The following is a 19,138-nucleotide window of genomic DNA, read 5'->3' on the forward strand; positions in this document are numbered from 1 at the left end:
GAGCAGCGGCCACAAGACCAATTTGCTAACTAGATTAAAATATTTTGGACCCTAGCCAACCATTATACTCTCGGCACCATTGCCCTTATAATTTCTGAAGTTCTCCTTCACCTGATATGGTGCCTGACAACAATGAAGAAAGTGACAAACAATGTAAATTTTACACCAGCTTCACTCCCATTTATTAAAACACAATAACTAAATACAGTGCAGAAAATTGCTTTTTTCAAGCATATGAGGTGGAAAGAACATTCATATAAACTAAAATAACAAATGAGGCATGGCAGCATGATTATGATGCTCCTTCTCTTCCCAAAACTCTTATTCCAAGAGATGACTATACTTAAGCCCCAGGTTCTTGCCAATATATTTATACCTTCCTAATGCATTCCCAAAATATGAACAAGCAGATACTGCGCACAACAATCATTAATTTAACATCTAGTCTTTTTGGGTATCAGTTCAGTTGTACATTTTCAAAGATCTACACTGACTCTTTAAAAAGCAAATGAACAGTTTCTACTGCTGTCCAAATCCAAAGTTTGTAGATTGAGGAAACTCACTAACCTCTTTTTCAAAGTCAGGGGGCAGCAGCTTGACAAAATTATCAGGAAAAACTCCCCATTTACCATTGATTTCTCCTTCCCACCATCCGGCATCTGCACATTCCTATGGAGCAGAAATAGAAAGAATTAGAGCATTTCTTGTGTTCGTTTAAGTCTCAGAAAGAGCTTCCAAGCTTCCCAGAGTGATCAGAGTTCTCTGCAATCAGAAGCACCAGTCAGATCAGTGTTGTAATTTTATTTTGTATGCGATTCTCCCCTCAACAGCAATTCTCAGAGCAAAGAAAAGCAAAAGCATCAAGGTAGTGATTAAGGTGGCACAGAAAGTAGGAACTAGTTAAGGGGAATGTGAAATCTGGGATTCTACCATCAATGGGCACATGGAAATTAATATTTATCATTGGATGGAAGGGAGGAACATGTTTATACTGAAAGCTATTAGATAATGGCACACTTTATTGTGCTAGGGACAAGAATTACTTTCAAGTTGAATAGACTAAATATGGAACATTGGGTAGGGAAACATATGTTTGGGCAAATAAAGTTACAGATATGAAGCCAAAGGCTATAATGCAGTATGAGCCCAGGAAAGAAGTCTTGAGATTTAGGTATTGAACAACTTTGGTATATTTTTTTCAGAAATTGCTCCAATTACAGTAAATTCTCTTTATTCTAGTATGGTTGGGACTTGGTAGCAGACAAGCAAAATTTCCAGAATTCTATTAATGCTTCATCACATAGTTATTTCACATTTTCTTTAAATGTTACCAGTACAATGAAGAACAGTAAATAGTGGGTCCAAAGTTTCAAGGCAACACAGGTAACAAGGCCCTGGCGAATGCAAGGGAAAAAATGTGGCAAACATCATCTGAGGATTCACAGGTAATCAATGGAACCTTTTAAAATCCATCAGATTGGGCAACTGGACTTTTCCATTTGTGTCAATCCTTCCTTTCTCTACAGCCAGACAGTTAGTCTCTGGGATTTTTTAAAAAGCCAGGCAACAAATTACTGAAGTTTTACTGTTATAAGCCAATGATTCATGCACAATCTTTTGCATGCTGTAAAATACCACTGAATGCATTTGATAAGGCCTTTGTGGAATCTGCATGAAGTCTATGATTATCCCTCAACAACAATTTTACAGTGAAACTGAGTTCTGTAGTGGACAAACATGATTGAATTGAAATGATTTCTTACATCCTTCACATACATGAGGAGTAAAAATCTTTACGTTACGTCTCCAATTAAATGTGCCATGTGCAATTCATAGTAATTTATAATAAATAGAACAGCCAATGTAATATAGAGTACACATGAGTTCATCAGTCTGATGGCCTGGCGGAAGAAGCTGTCCCAGAGCAGGTTGGTCCTGGCTTTTTTGCTGTGGTACTGCTTCCCAAAAAGTAGCAGATGGAATAGATTGCGGTTGGGATGACTTGGGTCTCCAATGATCCTACAAGCCCTTTTTACACACCTGTCCTTGTAAATGTCCCGAATCACGGGAAGTTCACAACTACAGATGCGCTGGGCTGTGTGCACCACTCTCTGCAGAGTCCTGCAATTAAGGGAGGTACAGTTCCAATACCAGGCAGTGACACAGCCAGTCAGGGTGCTCCCAATTGTGCCCCTGTAGGAAGTTCTTAGGAAGTTCTTAGGATTTGGGGGGCCCATACCAAACTTTCTCAACCATCTGAGGTGAAAGAGGTGCTGTTGTGCCTTTCTCACCACACAGTTGGTGTGTACAGACCATGTGAGGTCCTCGGTGATGTGGATGCCAAGGAACTTGAAGCTGTTTATCCTCTCAACCCCAGATCCATGGATGTCAATAACGGTTAGCTCGTCTCCATTCCTCCTGAAATCCACAACCAGCTCCTTTGATTTTGCGACATTGAGGGAGAGGTTGTTTTCTTGACACCACTGTGTCAGAGAGATGACTTCTTCCCTGTAGGCCACCTTGTTATTGTTTGAGATAAGGCCAATCAATGTAGTGTCATCTGCAAATTTAATTAGCAGATTGGAGCTGTGGGTGGCGACACAGTCACAGGTACACAGGGAGTAAAGGTGGGGACACAGTACGCAGCCCTGAGGGGCTCCTGTACTGAGAGTCAGAGGGTTGGAGGTGATAAGAGCCCACTCTTACCACCTGCCGGCAATCTGACAGGAAGTCCAGGATCCAGCTGCACAAGGCAGGGTGAAGGCCGAGGTCTCTGAGCTTCTCATTGAGCCTGGATGGAACTATGGTGTTGAATGCTGAACTGTAGTCCAAGAACAGCATTCTCACATAAGCATCCTTCTTCTCCAGATGCACAAGGACGGTATGTAGAGCAGTGGCTACTGCATCATCTGTCGATTGGTTGTGTCAGTAAGCAAACTGTAGGGGATCCAGTTTGGGCGATAGCAAGCTACAGATGTAATCCTTGACCAAACACACCTGCCAGTTGTGCTGTGCACATCCTACTTGCCCTGGGATGCTATCCAGTCATGCAACCTTGCAACTGTCCACTCATTGGAAACATTTGCTTACATCAGCCTGAGATGACCAAGTTGCAGATTGTAGCGGTGGCTTTCCTCAGAGGCTCAGAGTTAGCGACATCCAACTGAGCATAAAAGCGACTGAGCTCATCTGGGAGAGAGGCCACGATGTTGGCAGCATCACAACTTTTGGTATGCAGTCCTCACCACAAGTCACGTGTGCTATTCGTTGTGAATCTTGACTCAGTCTTCTCCCTATATTGTTGTTTAGCAGCCTTGATAGCTTTGTGCAGATCACAGCTGCTTTTTTTGAGCTCTAGTTGCTCTCCAGTGATGTAAGCTCGATGTCATGCTGTAAGTGCTGCTCGCATGGAACTATTGATCCAGGGTTTCTGGTTTGTGAAGACCCTGACTGACTTCAGGGGAACAACATCGTTGATGCATTTCCAGATGAAGCACATGATTCCATCAGTGAACTCGGGAGACATCCTCATCATGGAAGACATTCCAGTCGATTTCATTGAACCAGTCCGGCAGCATGGAGACCAATTGGTTGGACCAATAGTGGATGGTTTTAACTACGGCTGCTTCTTGTTTCAGCTTCTGCCTGTACATCAGCAAAAGCAGGATCGCAGAGTGCTCTGATTTTCCAAAAGCTGGGCAAAGGAGAGCTTTGTAAGCAATGCAGAAGGGAGTGTGCTCACCTGGATGTGCTGACAAAATTTCAGAGAGACCTTCGTCACTGGCAATGATGAAGGCAGCCTCTGGGTGTACAGTCTCCCGCGTGTTGATGGTCTCGTACAGTTCCTTGAGAGCCAGGTCAGTATCAGCTTGTGGCAGAATGTACACCGCTGTGATGATAACAGCCATCAACTCCCTGGGCAGCCAGTAGGGTATACACAGCAGCACTAGGTATTCCAGGTCTGGGGAACAAAAGGATTTGAGTGCATGCATATTCTGGGGTTGCACCAAGCTTTGTTGACATTATTTAAATGGTAAAAGACTGCAGCATGCTGTTGTGCAGCGGGTCTTGGGAGTGCTTGTGCATGAATCGCCAAAAGTTAGCTTGCAGGTACAGCAGGTTGTTGAGAAGGCAAATGGAATGTTGGCCTTCATTGCTAGAGGGATTGAGTTCAAGAGCAGGGAGGTCATGCTGCAACTATACATGGTACTGGTGAGGCTGCAACTGGAGTACCGTGTGCAGTTCTGGTCTCCATACTTAAGGAAGGATACACTGTCTTTGGAGGCAGTGCAGAGGAGTTTCACCAGGTTGATTCCAGAGATGAAGGGGTTAATCTATGAGAAGCAATTGAGTTGCCTGGGACTATACTCTCTGGAATTCAGAAGAATGAAAGGGGATCTTATAGAAATATAGAAAATTTTGAACGAGATAAGATAGAAGTATGAAAGTTGTTTCCATTGGTAGTTGAGTCTAGAACGAGACATTACCTCAAGATTCAGAGGAGAAGATTTAGGATGGAGATGAAGAGAAACTGTATTTCTCAGAGAGTGGTGAATCTGTGGAATTCTCTGCCCAGGGAAGCAGTTGAGGCTTCTTTACTAAAAATATTTAAGATACAGTTAGATAGGTTTTTACATAGTAGGGGAATTAAGGGTTATGGGGAAAAGGCAGGTAGATGGAGCTGAGTTTACGGACAGATCAGCCATGATCTTACTGAATGGCCCAGCAGGCTCAATGGGCCCGATGGCCTACTCCTGCTCCTATTTCTTATGAAGCATACCCCTCCTCCTCCTTTATTCTTCTCAGTGAGGTTTTGTGACCTGTCTGCCCGAAACAGTGAGAGCCCAGAGGGCTTGACAGCATGCTCCAGTATCTCCTCCATTAGTCACGTCTCCATAAAGCACAGAACGTTACACTCCTTTGTTTCCCACTGGTAGAAGATTCTGGCTCTCAGTTCGCACAGCTTGTTGTCCAGTGACTGAACGTTAGCCAGGAGTATACTAGTGAGCGGCAGTCCATTTGCACGCCATCTCAGCCTCACCAGGACACAGGCCCTTCTCCCTCGCCTCCAGCGCTTCTTCAGAGGTAGTGATGGTGTAAGAGATGAGACTCCCATGGTTTGCACAAGCAGGAGATCCCAGTGAAGGAAAGGCAGCACATAGTGGGTAAATGCCATCTTTCCAATGTTCAGAAGGGTCAGTCTATCGTATCTGATGTGACTATCAGCTACTTGAACAGAAAATGCTAAGAAAATCGTAGCAATTAGTAGTATACTGTAGATTTGGAACGGAGCTCGCAACACAGCCGCCGTTCGCAGTGTTATCTTGTTAACCGATGAACTACCTTTTTAAATTCTGGGCACAGCACTTTCCACATCAGGATCTTTACTACTGACAAAGAAAATGCAGAATGGGACCCATTCTGGCTTATGTTCCAAATATCAACTATGGTCATTGATAAATTCATATCCAAAAATTCTCTTTCTCATCACCACTTAAAACAAATTTACCTTAAATGAAATGCACCAACGTAACCTAGCCCAGAACTAAGGAATTTGATTCTAATTATTTACTGATATTCCAGGCAAGTGTATCAACAATATTAAGTCAGAGTAATTAATTTTGGACTACGAGTCAGGCCAAATTGTCAAGAAACCTAATAACTCATTTTTCAATAAACTATTATTTGCCACATTAAAATATAATAATACAATACATTGGAGGGGAAGATATATTTATTTGCATGGTACTTAGTCTTTATTGCTCATTTATACCTGATCTTGAAAAGAGGTGAATTGATCATCCATTTCAGAGGAACGTTATGAGTCAAATAAAAATATGGAGTATCAAAATAGTATTTTCTCCTTCCCTAAAGCAGAGAGACTTTTGTTTTAACAACACTCCAATTGTTTCAAGACCATGGCTTCCGATACAAGTTCTTTATTCCAGGCATACTTTCAGCAGCAGGTACTGAAATCAGTCATTACAGTGTCATTACAAATAACATAAAGACTATAATATGTAACTTCTTTCTTACTTACTTTCTGACCAAATAAAGGCAGAAAAAGATTTTTCTTTTATGTTAAATAAGTTATCTTTATACCTTGTTTATAATAGTTACAATTTCTCCTTCTCTGATTGTCAGCTCATCTTCATTCTGTGCTTCATATGGAAATAACACTTTGCAATATTCCTTACCTTGAAACAAAAGTAACAGTGAATCAATCAGCAAATTTATTAGATTGTTAAGGCAATTACACAGTCAATATTTTTATTAGATATTTCACTTGCTGTATGTAACCAGTGGTTTACTGATGATAACAGCCTGGGCCTTCCATTGTTGGAAGTGGAGGAACCATGAATGATAGGACAGCTCCAAACTAAACAGCAAATTATTAATTGCATTTGCGTGACAGGAACCATAATTTAATTACAAGAAGAAATGTGAAAACACCCAATGATGTTAACAGGCCAGCTATATGATAATACTACAAATAATATATATTAAAGAGCAGCACATTCATGGGACAATCTTGTGACTTATTCAGGGGAGAAATGATCAAGATTAACAAATATCAAAGAACTAATTTAATCTAAAATTGGGTACAATTATACATCTCTTGAAAATAGGCAATTCTGTGTTTGTGCACAATCATAAACTAGAAATAATACTGTCAGACTGCTGAGAAAAAGTAACTTTGGTGATCTAATAGAGGTTAAAGCCAGAGAAGCATAAGCAAGAAAGGATACTGTTGATAATCATAGATGAGGGAAGGCAAAAAGAGGTTTAGTAGATCCTAAATCTTGACATAGATTGTCTGAATTTTAAAGGAACTACTAGCATAGAAATACAATGCTAATACAAAGTATCTCCCCCATCCCTGGAAGTTTTCATGTTTCATTGTTTTACAGCATTGAATCACTGGATTTAATTTGACTTTTTTTGACACTGATCAACAGAGAAAGACTCTTCTGTGTCACAATGGAAACATCTCTACAAAGTGATCCAATTACAAATATAAAACACATAATGATTGATTGCATATGTATTTACCTCCTTTAATATACACAGCAAATCATTACTGACGTAGCCAGTTGGTTTTAGCAATCAAGATGTTTCAATTAATTGTTGTACAAACCCGGAAAAGTTGGGATATTTTCCAAAATGCAAGAAAAAAAAATCTGTGATATGTTCATTCACGTAAACCCTTATTTAACTGACAAAAATACAAACAAAAGATTTTCAATAGTATTACTGACCAACTTAATTGTATTTTGTAAATATACACAAATTTAGAATTTGATGGCTGCAACACACTCAACAGAAGTTGGGTTAGAGTTAAAATAAGATTAAAAAGTGCACAGAATATTCAAGTAACACTGGTTTGGAAGACTCAACATTAAGCAGGCTAATTGGTAGCAGGTGAGGTATCATGACTGGGTATAAAAGTAGCGTCCATCAAAGCCTCAGTCTTTGCAAGCAAGGATGGGTCGTGGCTCACCCCTTTGTGCCAAAATTTGTGAGAGAATTGTTAGTCAGTTCAGAAGGAACATTTCCCAATGCAAGATTGCAGAGAATTTAGGTCTTTCAACAACTACAGTACATAATATTGTGAAAAGATTCAGAGAATTCAGAGACATCTCAGTGCGTGAAGGCACACACAAAATGCTGGTGGAACACAGCAGGCCAGGCAGCATCTATAGGGAGAAGCGCAGACGACGTTTCAGGCCAAGACCCTTTGTCAGGACTAACCGAAAGGAAAGATAGTAAGAGATTTGAAAGTAGTGGGGGGGAGGGGGAAATGCAAAATGATAGGAGAAGACCGGAGGGGGTGGGATGAAGCTAAGAGCTGGAAAGGTGATTGGCGAAAGTGATTCAGAGCTGGAGAAGGGAAACGATCTTGGGACGGGAGGCCTCGGGAGAAAGAAAGGAGTGGGGGGAGCACCAGAGGGAGATGGAGCACAGGCAAACAACTAAATATGTCAGGGATAGGGTAAGAAGGGGAGGAGGGGCATTAACGGAAGTTAGAGAAGTCAATGTTCTTGCCATCAGGTTGGAGGCTACCCAGCTGGTATATAAGGAGTTGTTCCTCCAACATGAGTTTGGATTCATTTTGACAATAGAGGAGGCCATGGATAGACATATCAGAATGGGAATGGGACATGGAATTAAAATGTGTGGCCACTCGAAGATCCTGCTTTTTCTGGTGGACCGAGCGTAGGTGTTCAGTGAAACTGTCTCCCAGTCTGCGTCGGGTCTCACCAATATTTAAAAGGCCACACCGGGAGCACCGGTAAGGACAAGGGGAACCCTATCCCGAGTGGGGTGGCAGGTGGATGGGGTGAGGGCAGAAGTGCAGGAAATGGGAGAGGTGCGTTTGAGAACGCACATCTGCCCTCACCTACCACCCCACCAGCCTCCAGGTCCAACGTATAATTCTCTGTAACTTCCGCCACCTCCAACGGGATCCCACTACCAAACACATTTTTCCCTCCCTCCCCCCTTTCTGCTTTTCGCAGGGATTGCTCCCTACATGACTCCCTTGTCCACGCGTCCCCCCCCATCCCTTCCCACCGATCTCCCTCCTGGCACTTATCCTTGTAAACGGAACAAATGCTACACCTGCCCTTACACTTCCTCCCTCACTACCATTCAGGGCCCCAGACAATCCTTCCAGGTGAGGCGACACTTCACCTGTGAGTCAGCCGGTGTGGTATACTGTGTCCAGTATTCCCAGTGTGGTCTTTTATATATTGGTGAGACCCGACGCAGACTGGGAGACCGTTTCACTGAACACCTACGCTTGGTCTGCCAGAGAAAGCAGGATCTCCCAGTGGCCACACATTTTAACTTCACGTCCCATTCCCATTTTGATATGTCTATCCATGGCTTCCTCTATTGTCAAAATGAATCCAAACTCAGGTTGGAGGAACAACACATTATATGTAGCCTCCAACCTGATGGCACAAACATTGACTTCTCTAACTTCCGTTAATGCCCCTCCTCCCCTTCTTACCCCATCCCTGACATATTTAGTTGTTTGCCTGTTCTCCATCTCCCTCTGGTGCTCCCCCCCCCCTTTCTTTCTCCTGATACCTTCCGTCCCATGATCCTTTCCCTTCTCCAGCACTGTATCACTTTCGCTAATCACCTTTCCAGCTCTTAGCTTCATCCCACCCCCTCCGGTCTTCTCCTATCATTTTGCATTTACCCCTCCCCCCACTACTTTCAAATCTCTTACTATCTTCCCTTTCGGTTCGTCCTGATGAAGGATCTCGGCCCGAAATGTCGACAGCACTTCTCTCTATAGATGCTGCCTGGCCTGCTGTGTTCCACCAGCATTTTGTGTGTGTTGTTGTTTGAATTTCCAGCATCTGCAGATTTCCTCGTGTTTGCTCAGTGTGTAAAGGGCAAGGTTGGAAACCACTGTTGAATGCACGTGATCTTCGAGCCCTCAGGCAGCACTGCCTAAGAAACCGTCATGCTACCGTGACAACTATAGCCACCTGGGCTCGGCAGTACTTCGGAAAACCATTGTCACTTAACACAGTCCGTCGCTGCATCCAGAAATGCAACCTGAAACTGTATTACGCAAGGAGGAAGCCATACATCAACTCTATGCAGAAACGCCGGTGGGTTCTCTGGGCCCAAGCTCAACTCAGATAGACTGAAAGACTGTGGAACCCTGTGCTGTGGCCAGATGAGTCCACATTTCAGCTAGTTTTTGGAAAAAACTGGCATCCAGTTCTCCGTGCCAAAGATGAAAACGACCATCCTGATTGTTATCAGCGAAAGGTGCAAAAGCCAGCATCTATGATGGTACAGGGGTGCATCAGTGCCCACAGCATGGGTGAGTTGCATGTATGTGAAGGGACCATTGACTCTGAGGCGTATATTAGGATTTTAGAGAGACATATGTCGCCATCAAGGCAACGTCTCTTCCCAGGATGTCCATGCTTATTTCAGCAGGACAATGCCAGACCACACTCTGCATGGGCTACAACAGCGTGGCTTTGTAGACACAGAGCATGTGTGCTTGACTGGCCTGCTGCCAGTCCAGATCTATCTCCTATTGAAAATGTATGGCGCATCATGAAGAGGAGAATTAGACGATGGAGACCAGGTACTGTTGAGCAGCTGAAGTCTTATATCAAGCAAGAATGGACAAAATTTCCAATTGCAAATCCACTACAATTAGTATCCTCAGTTCCAAAACGACTAAAAAGTGTTATTAAAAGGAAAGGTGATGTAACACAATGGTAAACATGCCTCTATCCCAACTTTTGTAGTGTTTTGCAGCCATCAAATTCTAAATTTGTGTATATTTACAAAATACAATTAAGTTGGTCAGTAAAACTATTGAAAATCTTTTCTTTGTACTTTTGTCAGTTAAATAAGGTTCACGTGAATTAACATATCACAGATTTTTGTTTTTATTGCATTTTGGAAAATATCCCAACTTTTCTGGAAATGGGGTTTGTAAAAATACACGTGTATCTGGTAGGTCTAACTGTTAGTGAATCAGATTCATGGCAAAAAACTACACCATGAAGACAAAAGAACACTCCAAGCAACTCCACAAAAAGGTTCTTGAAAATGACAAGTTAGGAGATGGATACAAGAATTTTTTCAAGTCACTGAATATCCTTCACAATCTCCATGCAATCTGAATGAGCTCTAGCAGTTCTGTAAAGAAGAATGGGGCAAAATGTCCAGATGTGCAAAGCTGATAGAGACCTATCCACACAGACTCAAGACTGTAATTGCTGCCAAAGGTGCATCTACTAAATACTGACTTGAAGGGGGTAATTATGTAATCAATTATTTTGTGTTTAATAAATGTAATAAGTTTAGACCAATTTGTAGAAATTTGTTTTTACTTTGACATGAAAGAGTCAGTGTTGATCAGTGTCAGAAAATCCAGATTAAATCCACTGTGATTCAATGGTGTAAAACAATAAAATATAAAAGCTTACGGGGGTGGGGGGGAAATAATTTTTATAGGCACTGTACACCTACCAATAATAGACACAACAGTAAACTGTTTTTAAGATTAAATCATGCTATCCGATTAATGTTTTAACATGGAAAAAAAACCTTAACCATCAACACAATCATTCAATTAAAATTACATCATCAAAAGATCATCCAATTCCAAACTATCCAACTGCAAATGCGAACACTTTCAGTGTTAGCTTCAAATCCACACTCAAAGCCACCATAAACCACCGTTATCAAAAATGGATTTTATCAGTTAAAACTGATTTTGTCAGAGATGGAACTGGCAGTAGGACATCGAACATACAACTGTACAGCAAAGGATCAGGCCCTTCGAACCACGATGTTGTGCCAAACTAATTAGTAATCAAATATCTAACTAAAGTAATCTCTTCTGCCTACATCTTGTCCACATTCTACCACTTTCTTCGCATTTCTGTGCCGATCTAAATGTCTCTTTAAAGTTCCTAACGTTACTGCTTGCACCACCATCCCAGGCAGGGATTCCAGGCACCCACCACTCACTGCATAAAAAAAACCTTCTCTTAACATCTCCTTTGAAATTACTCCCTCCCACATGCATGCCCTCTGGTATTAGACATTTCAACACCTGTAAAAAGATATCGTCAATCTACTCTATCTATGCCTCTCATAACCTTATAAACCTTTATCAGATCTCCCCTCAGCTTACACCTTTCCAGAGAAAATAACCCTAGTTTGTCTATTCTCTCATTATAGCCTCTAAACATCCTCTTTTGCACTCTCTCTAAAGCCTCAACATCCTTCCAATAATGAAGTAACCAGAACTGTATGCAATACTTTAGATGTGACCTAACTAGTTTTATAAAGCCTCTACATAACTTCATGACTTTTAAACTCAGTACCTCGACTAATAAAGGCAAGCATGCCATGTGCCTTCTTAACCACCCTATCTATCCGCCTGTGTAGTTACTATCAGGGAGTTATGAACTTTGACCCCAGGATCTCTGTGCTCATCAACACTATTAAGGGTTTGATTTGATTTAGAGAAGTCTTTAGGATTTGCTGAAGTCATTCATTACCAACAAGGACAACATAAGGATGACTGAAATACTTTTTGTTCTATTTGCCCTGCAGGAACTTTTTTAAAAAGACACTCGTTATAATTGCACCTACCCTTAGGTTTGCTGTCTGGTTCAGATTTTGGTGGCTCCTGAGAAGATGGAACAACAGGTAACTTCTTTCCAGAAGGCTAAAAAAAAATGCAATAGAGACCATGTTACTACATGTATATTACTTGCTTCTATAGTGCCCCTTCATCTTTAGCTATAACCAACAATAATTAATGATTACAAATACAAAAACCAAGATAATGCTTAAGCACTGCTTGATTTCATGGAAGGTTATCATGCAGGTCCACTACACCTGTATGGCCAATTAATCTAGTTCCATTTTTTTCCTCCAACAGAACAACACATCCTTCCCTTCATTGTGTCACACATTTTCAAGTATTACTACTCAACCTGCAATATCACCACCCCTTGTAATCATTCTGAATCTACTAGAAAATAAAAATCCAAATTTTCAGTGAGTTCTGATATTTGTCACTTTACAAGCATGCAAATCAATGGAAGAATTACTCTCATGCATCTGATTAATTGGTATGACTTACACACTTCAATCAGAATCAAGTTTAATATCACTGACAAATGTCGTGATAATTGTTGTTTTGTGGCACCAGTACATTGAAATACATAATAAAAAACTATAAATTACAATAAGAAATATATTTATTAAAAATTCAGTAAGTAGTGCAAAGAGAGCAAAAATAAATATTGAAGTAGTGTTCATGAGTTGGTTCATTGCACATTCAGAAATCTGATGGCTATTCCAGAAACATTCAGTGTGCGTCTTCAGCAGCAAGAACAGGGAGTGTCTTGGATGATGGGGGTCCTTAATGATTGATATCACCTTTTTGAGGCATCACCTTTTGAATATGCCCTCGATGTAGGGAGGTTAGTGCCCATAATTGAGCTGGCTGAGTTTACAAATTTTTGCAGCTTTTTCCAATCATCTGCAGTCGCTACTTCTTACTAGATGGCAATTCACCCAGTTAGGATGCCCTCCATGGCACATCTGTAGAAATTTGCTAGACTTTTTGGTATTACATACCAAGTATGCCTAAGTTCCTAATGAAACATAGTTGCAGTTGTGCCTTCTTTGTAATTGCATCAATATGTTGAGCCCAAGAGAGATTTTCAGAGATGTAAATATTCAGGAACTTGAAACTCCTCCTTTTCACTCCTGATCCCTCAATGAGGATTGGTGTGTGTTCCCTCAACTTCACCTTCCTGAAGTTCACAATTCCTTGGTCTTACTGACATTGAGTGCAAGATTGTTGTTGTGACACCACTCAACCAGCTGATCTCACTCTTGTAAGCCTCCTTGTCACCATCTGAAATTCCGTCAATAATAATTCTGTCATCAGCAAATTTATAGATGGTGGTTGAACTGTGCTTAGCCACACAGTTGTGGTTGTAGAGAGAGTAGAGCAGTGAGCTAAGCAAGCATCCTTGAGATGTGCCAGTGCTGATTGTCAGCAGGGAGCAGACACTAGTAGAATGTTTGTGTATTACACCATGAGGAAATAATACAACATACGTTGGATAGGGAATGGAGTTATAAAATAAACTTCTAAAAACTTTTAATTTAATGTAAAATTGCAACCAGAAGCTTTTTCAAAAAACTGCATTTTCAGTTGTGATTAGTTACTTCATTCTAAGCAAAGTCAAACCATCTAAATAGACAAACACATATATTGAAAAATAGCTTTAAAAAAGTGCAGAAAGTAAAAGCTACTAAATAAGTTTAGTTAAACTGTCAAACAATTCTTTCAACTACAGGAAAAGGAGCTACCATATCCTAAATGAAACCTCTTTTTACCAGGTGTCCCTAGAGACACAGCTGGTTGGCGTCTCACTAACAAGCTAATGGATTCAACAGCGAGAAAACCACCTTTCTCAGACTCTGTATACCTAGGGCACATATGACTTGGGTCCCACCAAACCCAACAGGTTGGGTTGTCTTGCCCACCCGAACTCCAGTCTGTATGAATCCTGTGTGAATACTGCCCCCATGCAATTAGCCATTGGCAAGAAATAACAGCTCGTACACTGCATATAATTATGAAGAAAGTATACTTACAAATGTCAGGTTTATCGAGCAGTTAGTAGGAAAAGGTTTTTAAAAAAAGGCCCATTAGTTAACCCAGTCCAAGTGTGCCCATAAATTGGAGCTTATCTTGAAGTTATCTTTAACTCACATGCTGCACCCAGAGTCTATGTGAAAGCACACACCACCTTCTGAATGTTGCTCAAAATCCATCTCCAACAAATGGGTATCCCCTGGGAGTATTGGTCCTTCCTCCACGAAGCAATTCATCTGCACAAAGCACTTTGTGCAACAGGAACAGCATCCTCAAACATCTTCCTTCCTGTCTTTTCCTAGTTCCCGCCACAAAGACCTTGTCCCACATCAATGTCTGTCATAAAAATCTCTCCACCTAGCATTCTCTTTTTCAATCTTTTTATTATTGTTATTAATATCAACAAAATATAATTGATACATAGATAATGGGATTACAAACATACACATTTCAACTGCACATGAAAGAATACATAAGCAATGATTACAGTATAAATGAGTATTCCCAAATCATGACCAATACAATATATAAATAAACAAGGCGATTCTAGGTATATCATAATAAGTAATTAAAAAAAAACAAAAAAGAAAAAGAAAAAAAATGCAAAAAAAACCTAATCTAATAATCTAATAGCTAATAAGGAGAAAAAAAGGAAAAAGAAAAAAGAAAAACTGAAAAAAGAAAAAAAAAGGTTGTTTATAATGTCTTACAAAAATACAGAATCATCAGTGTCGTCAACTCCGATCCTCTCAACATATATAAAATCAAAACTGGAAAATCAAATAGGCTTGAAACAGGGTCATATTACATCATATGAAAATATTGAATAAATGGTCTCAATATCTTTTCAAATTTAATAGAAGTATCAAATACACCATTCTAATTTTTTCTTAATTTAAACATTGTTTTTTCCACCCTTCAATTATAGACCAAGCTCATTCAGCTTGGAAGACTAAGGGATTACTAGGATTTTCTGATTTATTTTTGGATAATTATTTTATGTCTTTTGAGCAATTATCTAACAAATATAATTTGCCTAGATTTCATTTTTTTAGATACTTACAGATTAGGAATTTTTTAAATACTGTACTTCCTACTTTTCCAAATTTTGTGTCTTCAGGTATTTTGGAGAGTTTGTTTGAATTAAACCCCTTTCAAAAAGAGCTTGTATCAAAACTTTATAATATAATTATGAAGATACGTTCAGAGCCCCTTTATAAGACAAAAAATGATTGGGAAAGACAGCTTAACATTATTCCTATTGAGAATTGGGACAGAATTCTTCAATTAGTTAATACATCATCTATATGTGCCAAACATTCATTATTACAGTTTAAGGTCGTACATAGGGCCCATATATCCAAGGATAAATTGGCTCATTTTTATTCCTATATAAATCCTATTTGTGATAGATGTCAATCTGAAATAGCGTCTTTAACTCATATGTTTTGGTCGTGTCCGCTTTTGAAAAAATATTGGAAAGATATTTTTGATATTATTTCTGCAGTATTGAACATTGATTTACAACCCCATCCTATTACCGCAATTTTTGCTTTACCAATGATGGACTCACTTCATTTATCTTCTTCCGCCTGTCGAATGATTGTGTTTCTTACACTAATAGCTAGAAGATCTATTTTGTTGAACTGGAAGGAAATTAATGCTCCTACTGTATTTCATTGGTTTTCTCAAACTATGTTATGTTTAAATTTAGCATTCTCTAGAACCTTCTCCCAATTCCACCTTCCTGACTGAATGACACTACATTCCTAAGTTGAACAACAAAGCCCCTTATCTTAGCTCAAACCATAACAGCCTGAAAGCAGAACAGACACAGAACTGCTAAAATGAAATACCTACAGCATAGCAGTAAAAATCTTAACCAGGGCATTTCACTAGGATGGTAAGAAAGTTAAAAGTCATAAAACACTATGAAGTTTAGAGGTCAAGCAAGAGTGGTAAGATTTTAGAAAATCAAGGACAACTCAAAAATAATAATCAAGAAAGTAGGCTAGTTAGGAATAAAAATAAACAGTATAAGCTCTTATAAAATATATAAAAAGAATGACAGTAACTAGCTAACACTGGTTCTTCGAGTATAGGGAAATAATGGAAAATATGGAAAGGAAGTAGACTTTGAAAAAAATATACTGATCAACCTTCATAGCTGTAGACACTAAAAACTTTCCTTGAACAATACAAAAAAAAATTCAGGTTAAAAAGAAGGAACCTCAAACAACCACTACTTCAAGGAAAAAGGTAGTAAACAAACCAAAAGGTTAACAAATTCACTAAACCTCGAAGGTATGCTCACTGGGGTCATAAAAAGTGACTGCAGAGTTCATGGAAGAACACTTGTTATACATATAAAGTACAACTTTCACCTCTCTATTTGAGAGGTATCCCTGTGCATCAGAAGTTCAGAGGAGGTTTGTTAGGTTGTCTCTGGAGCTGAAGGGTTTGCTTTATGAAAAAAAAACAACTCTTGCTGTTTAGATTTTATTGAATGATAAGATTCTACTCTGAGGATTTGACAAAGCAAAGGCTGAGAAAATGTGTCCCTTGGGGGATGGGGGGGTGGAAATCTAGAACTAGTGAGCATATTTATAGAGTAAGAACTCCCTATTTAAGGTGCTTGAAGAGGAATTTTCTCTATCAGAAGGTTTATTTTTGAAAGGATGAATTATCAAATACATTCAAAATCTTAAGAGACATTTTTCATTTGAAAGGGGAATTAAGGGTTTGGGGAACACATATAAAGATGAAACCAAGACCAAGCTCTCATCAGCCATTATATTAGTCAATGACACAAAAGCCTTCATGGGCTTTATAGTTCACTCCTGTTCCTATTAATGACATTCTTATTTCAGAAGTTGCAATTAAAATGAAAGGGGAACACATTTCAGGAAGCAATTATCAAATTTTTCATATAATGATGGAGATAAAGTCAGTAACAATGTAGTTACTGAACTGAGGCCACTGCCCTGATGAACTCAGGCAGCCCTTGAATGGAGGTGATTGACCTTGAAGCACCACAGGATTACAGCCAGATTTTTCCATAGCTACTATTAACTTGGGTTTTATCAGTGTCTTGATGTCACATTCAGTAAGATGTTTCCTGTAAAGTCAAACACTCTCATCTCAGCTCTATAATTTAGTACTTTGACCAAATATGGATCAAAGCTCAAATGAAACTGGGAGCTGAATGTTTCTGCCAAAAGCTACCCTTATTGTATCAGGACCCTAATGCAGAGCTTTGACCCAAAACATCAAACTTCTTTCCTCCCACGGATGCTGCTTGACCAGCTAAATTCTTCCAGTAGATTACAAACAAGAGAAAATCTGCAGATGCTGTTCATTTCTTCCACTGTTAGTCTCGCAGTTCAATCAAAACATCTACATCATCCAACCATATTCTGCAACTACATTGCAGAATAACAATGTAAAGAGACAGCAACTATTACTTAGTGGGGGGGGGGGGGAGGCGAGTCTTAACTCCCAATGAGATATAATGGTAACTAACAAAGAAGCAGTCACTGAGGAAACATACTCAATCCTCTAACTCACATCAGAATCGTAATCCACCTACATTATTTTCCACTCTGTGTCATAACCTTACTCATGTGTCAAAATAATTTCAAATACCCAAGAATTGCAACCTGGGTAAGGAGTGGAGAGAAATCAAGACTATGAAGAAAAACACTTACTACTGATACAAGTCAAAGTTACATCCACTAACTTGAGACACTAGCATTACAAATAATTTAGATTCCAGCCAGAAACTAAAGGTCACACACATACAACTGCAGAAGACTCAAATAAGAGCATTGATTGATTCCCTGCATCTAAAGATTATACACATTGAAATGTGTGGTACATTAAACACAGCATTGTGAGAATTTTCACTGTATCAATCAGCTAAGATAAATCTGGCATCAACTGTGACCTTGTGCACAGCTTGAAGCATGAAAATGGCAGTTGTGAGACTAATCATGTGGCAACTTTCACAGCAGCATAAGCAGCTGCTGGCTGCTGAACAAAGAGAGACTGTGTAATCCGGAACCAGGCCTTCTGGGCCCTCAACATTATCCTCCACTGAAGGTCAGGAGCCTTCCACCAACCAAATCTCTAACTACCAGCAGTTGAATCAGAACACCATGCCAGGCAGAGGACATGGAAAAGAAGCACTGATAGGATAAGCAAGGAATATTATATTCTTCATATACAACATAGAGTTCTTTAATTTATTAATTCTTAGCATAGATATGGTGCTTTGTAATTGCGCTGTGGCAATTGGAATGCTAAAAATGTCACTGACAGAGGAAACATAAGGTATGTGACTGTCAGTGAATAGGGAATTGGGGTTGTACTGACAGGTACCTCAACTTAATGAGCTCACAGACAGCCCTTGCAAGTCAGGCTGAAAGGCACCTTTTCTCTCCCTTCCTTGTAACCATTTCCTTTTCTTTCAGCAACCATTTAATACACAGGTTCTCTATTTCCTATGCACATAACACTCAGCCTTGTGCAGGTACCTAAATGATGCTCAAGGTCTAAATTCAGGACCCCTTGAGACCTAGTTGACAAAATTTCCATCACATGTAGTTTTTCAGAGCATGACTGCAAAAAATGAATTTCCCAACGAGCAAATTATTTGTACGAATAAGGAGCTCTGCTATACCTCCATTGACTGAAAGAACTGAAATTGGACCACTCTTCAGGACAAATTCAACAGTGAATTCAACAGTGGATTCAACAGTGGCTAGATGGGAGATGCCAGAGAGTAGTGGTGGATTATTGTTTATCGGGATGGAGGCCGGTGACTAGCGGGGTGCCTCAAGGATCTGTTTTGGGCCCAATGTTGTTTGTAATATACATAAATGATCTGGATGATGGGGTGGTAAATTGGATTAGTAAGTATGCCGATGATACTAAGGTAGGAGGTGTTGTGGATAA

The 19,138-nt window shown here is 39.8% G+C and overlaps 1 protein-coding gene across 1 annotated transcript in view; it reads right to left on the reverse strand.

The window, feature by feature from the left end:
- The window catches only part of sh3kbp1 (SH3-domain kinase binding protein 1), a 233,277-nt gene that overhangs the window by 64,126 nt on the left and 150,013 nt on the right, over window positions 1-19,138 (reverse strand). The window contains exons 7-9 of the mRNA XM_059967967.1: window positions 12,154-12,229; window positions 6,103-6,197; window positions 568-669 (exon numbers count right to left, since the gene is read on the reverse strand). Of these exons, the coding sequence (XP_059823950.1) occupies window positions 568-669; window positions 6,103-6,197; window positions 12,154-12,229 (273 nt within the window). The remainder of the gene's footprint in view (window positions 1-567; window positions 670-6,102; window positions 6,198-12,153; window positions 12,230-19,138) is intronic.

This window comes from Hypanus sabinus, chromosome 4 (assembly GCF_030144855.1).
Source record: "Hypanus sabinus isolate sHypSab1 chromosome 4, sHypSab1.hap1, whole genome shotgun sequence".
NCBI lineage: Eukaryota > Metazoa > Chordata > Chondrichthyes > Myliobatiformes > Dasyatidae > Hypanus > Hypanus sabinus.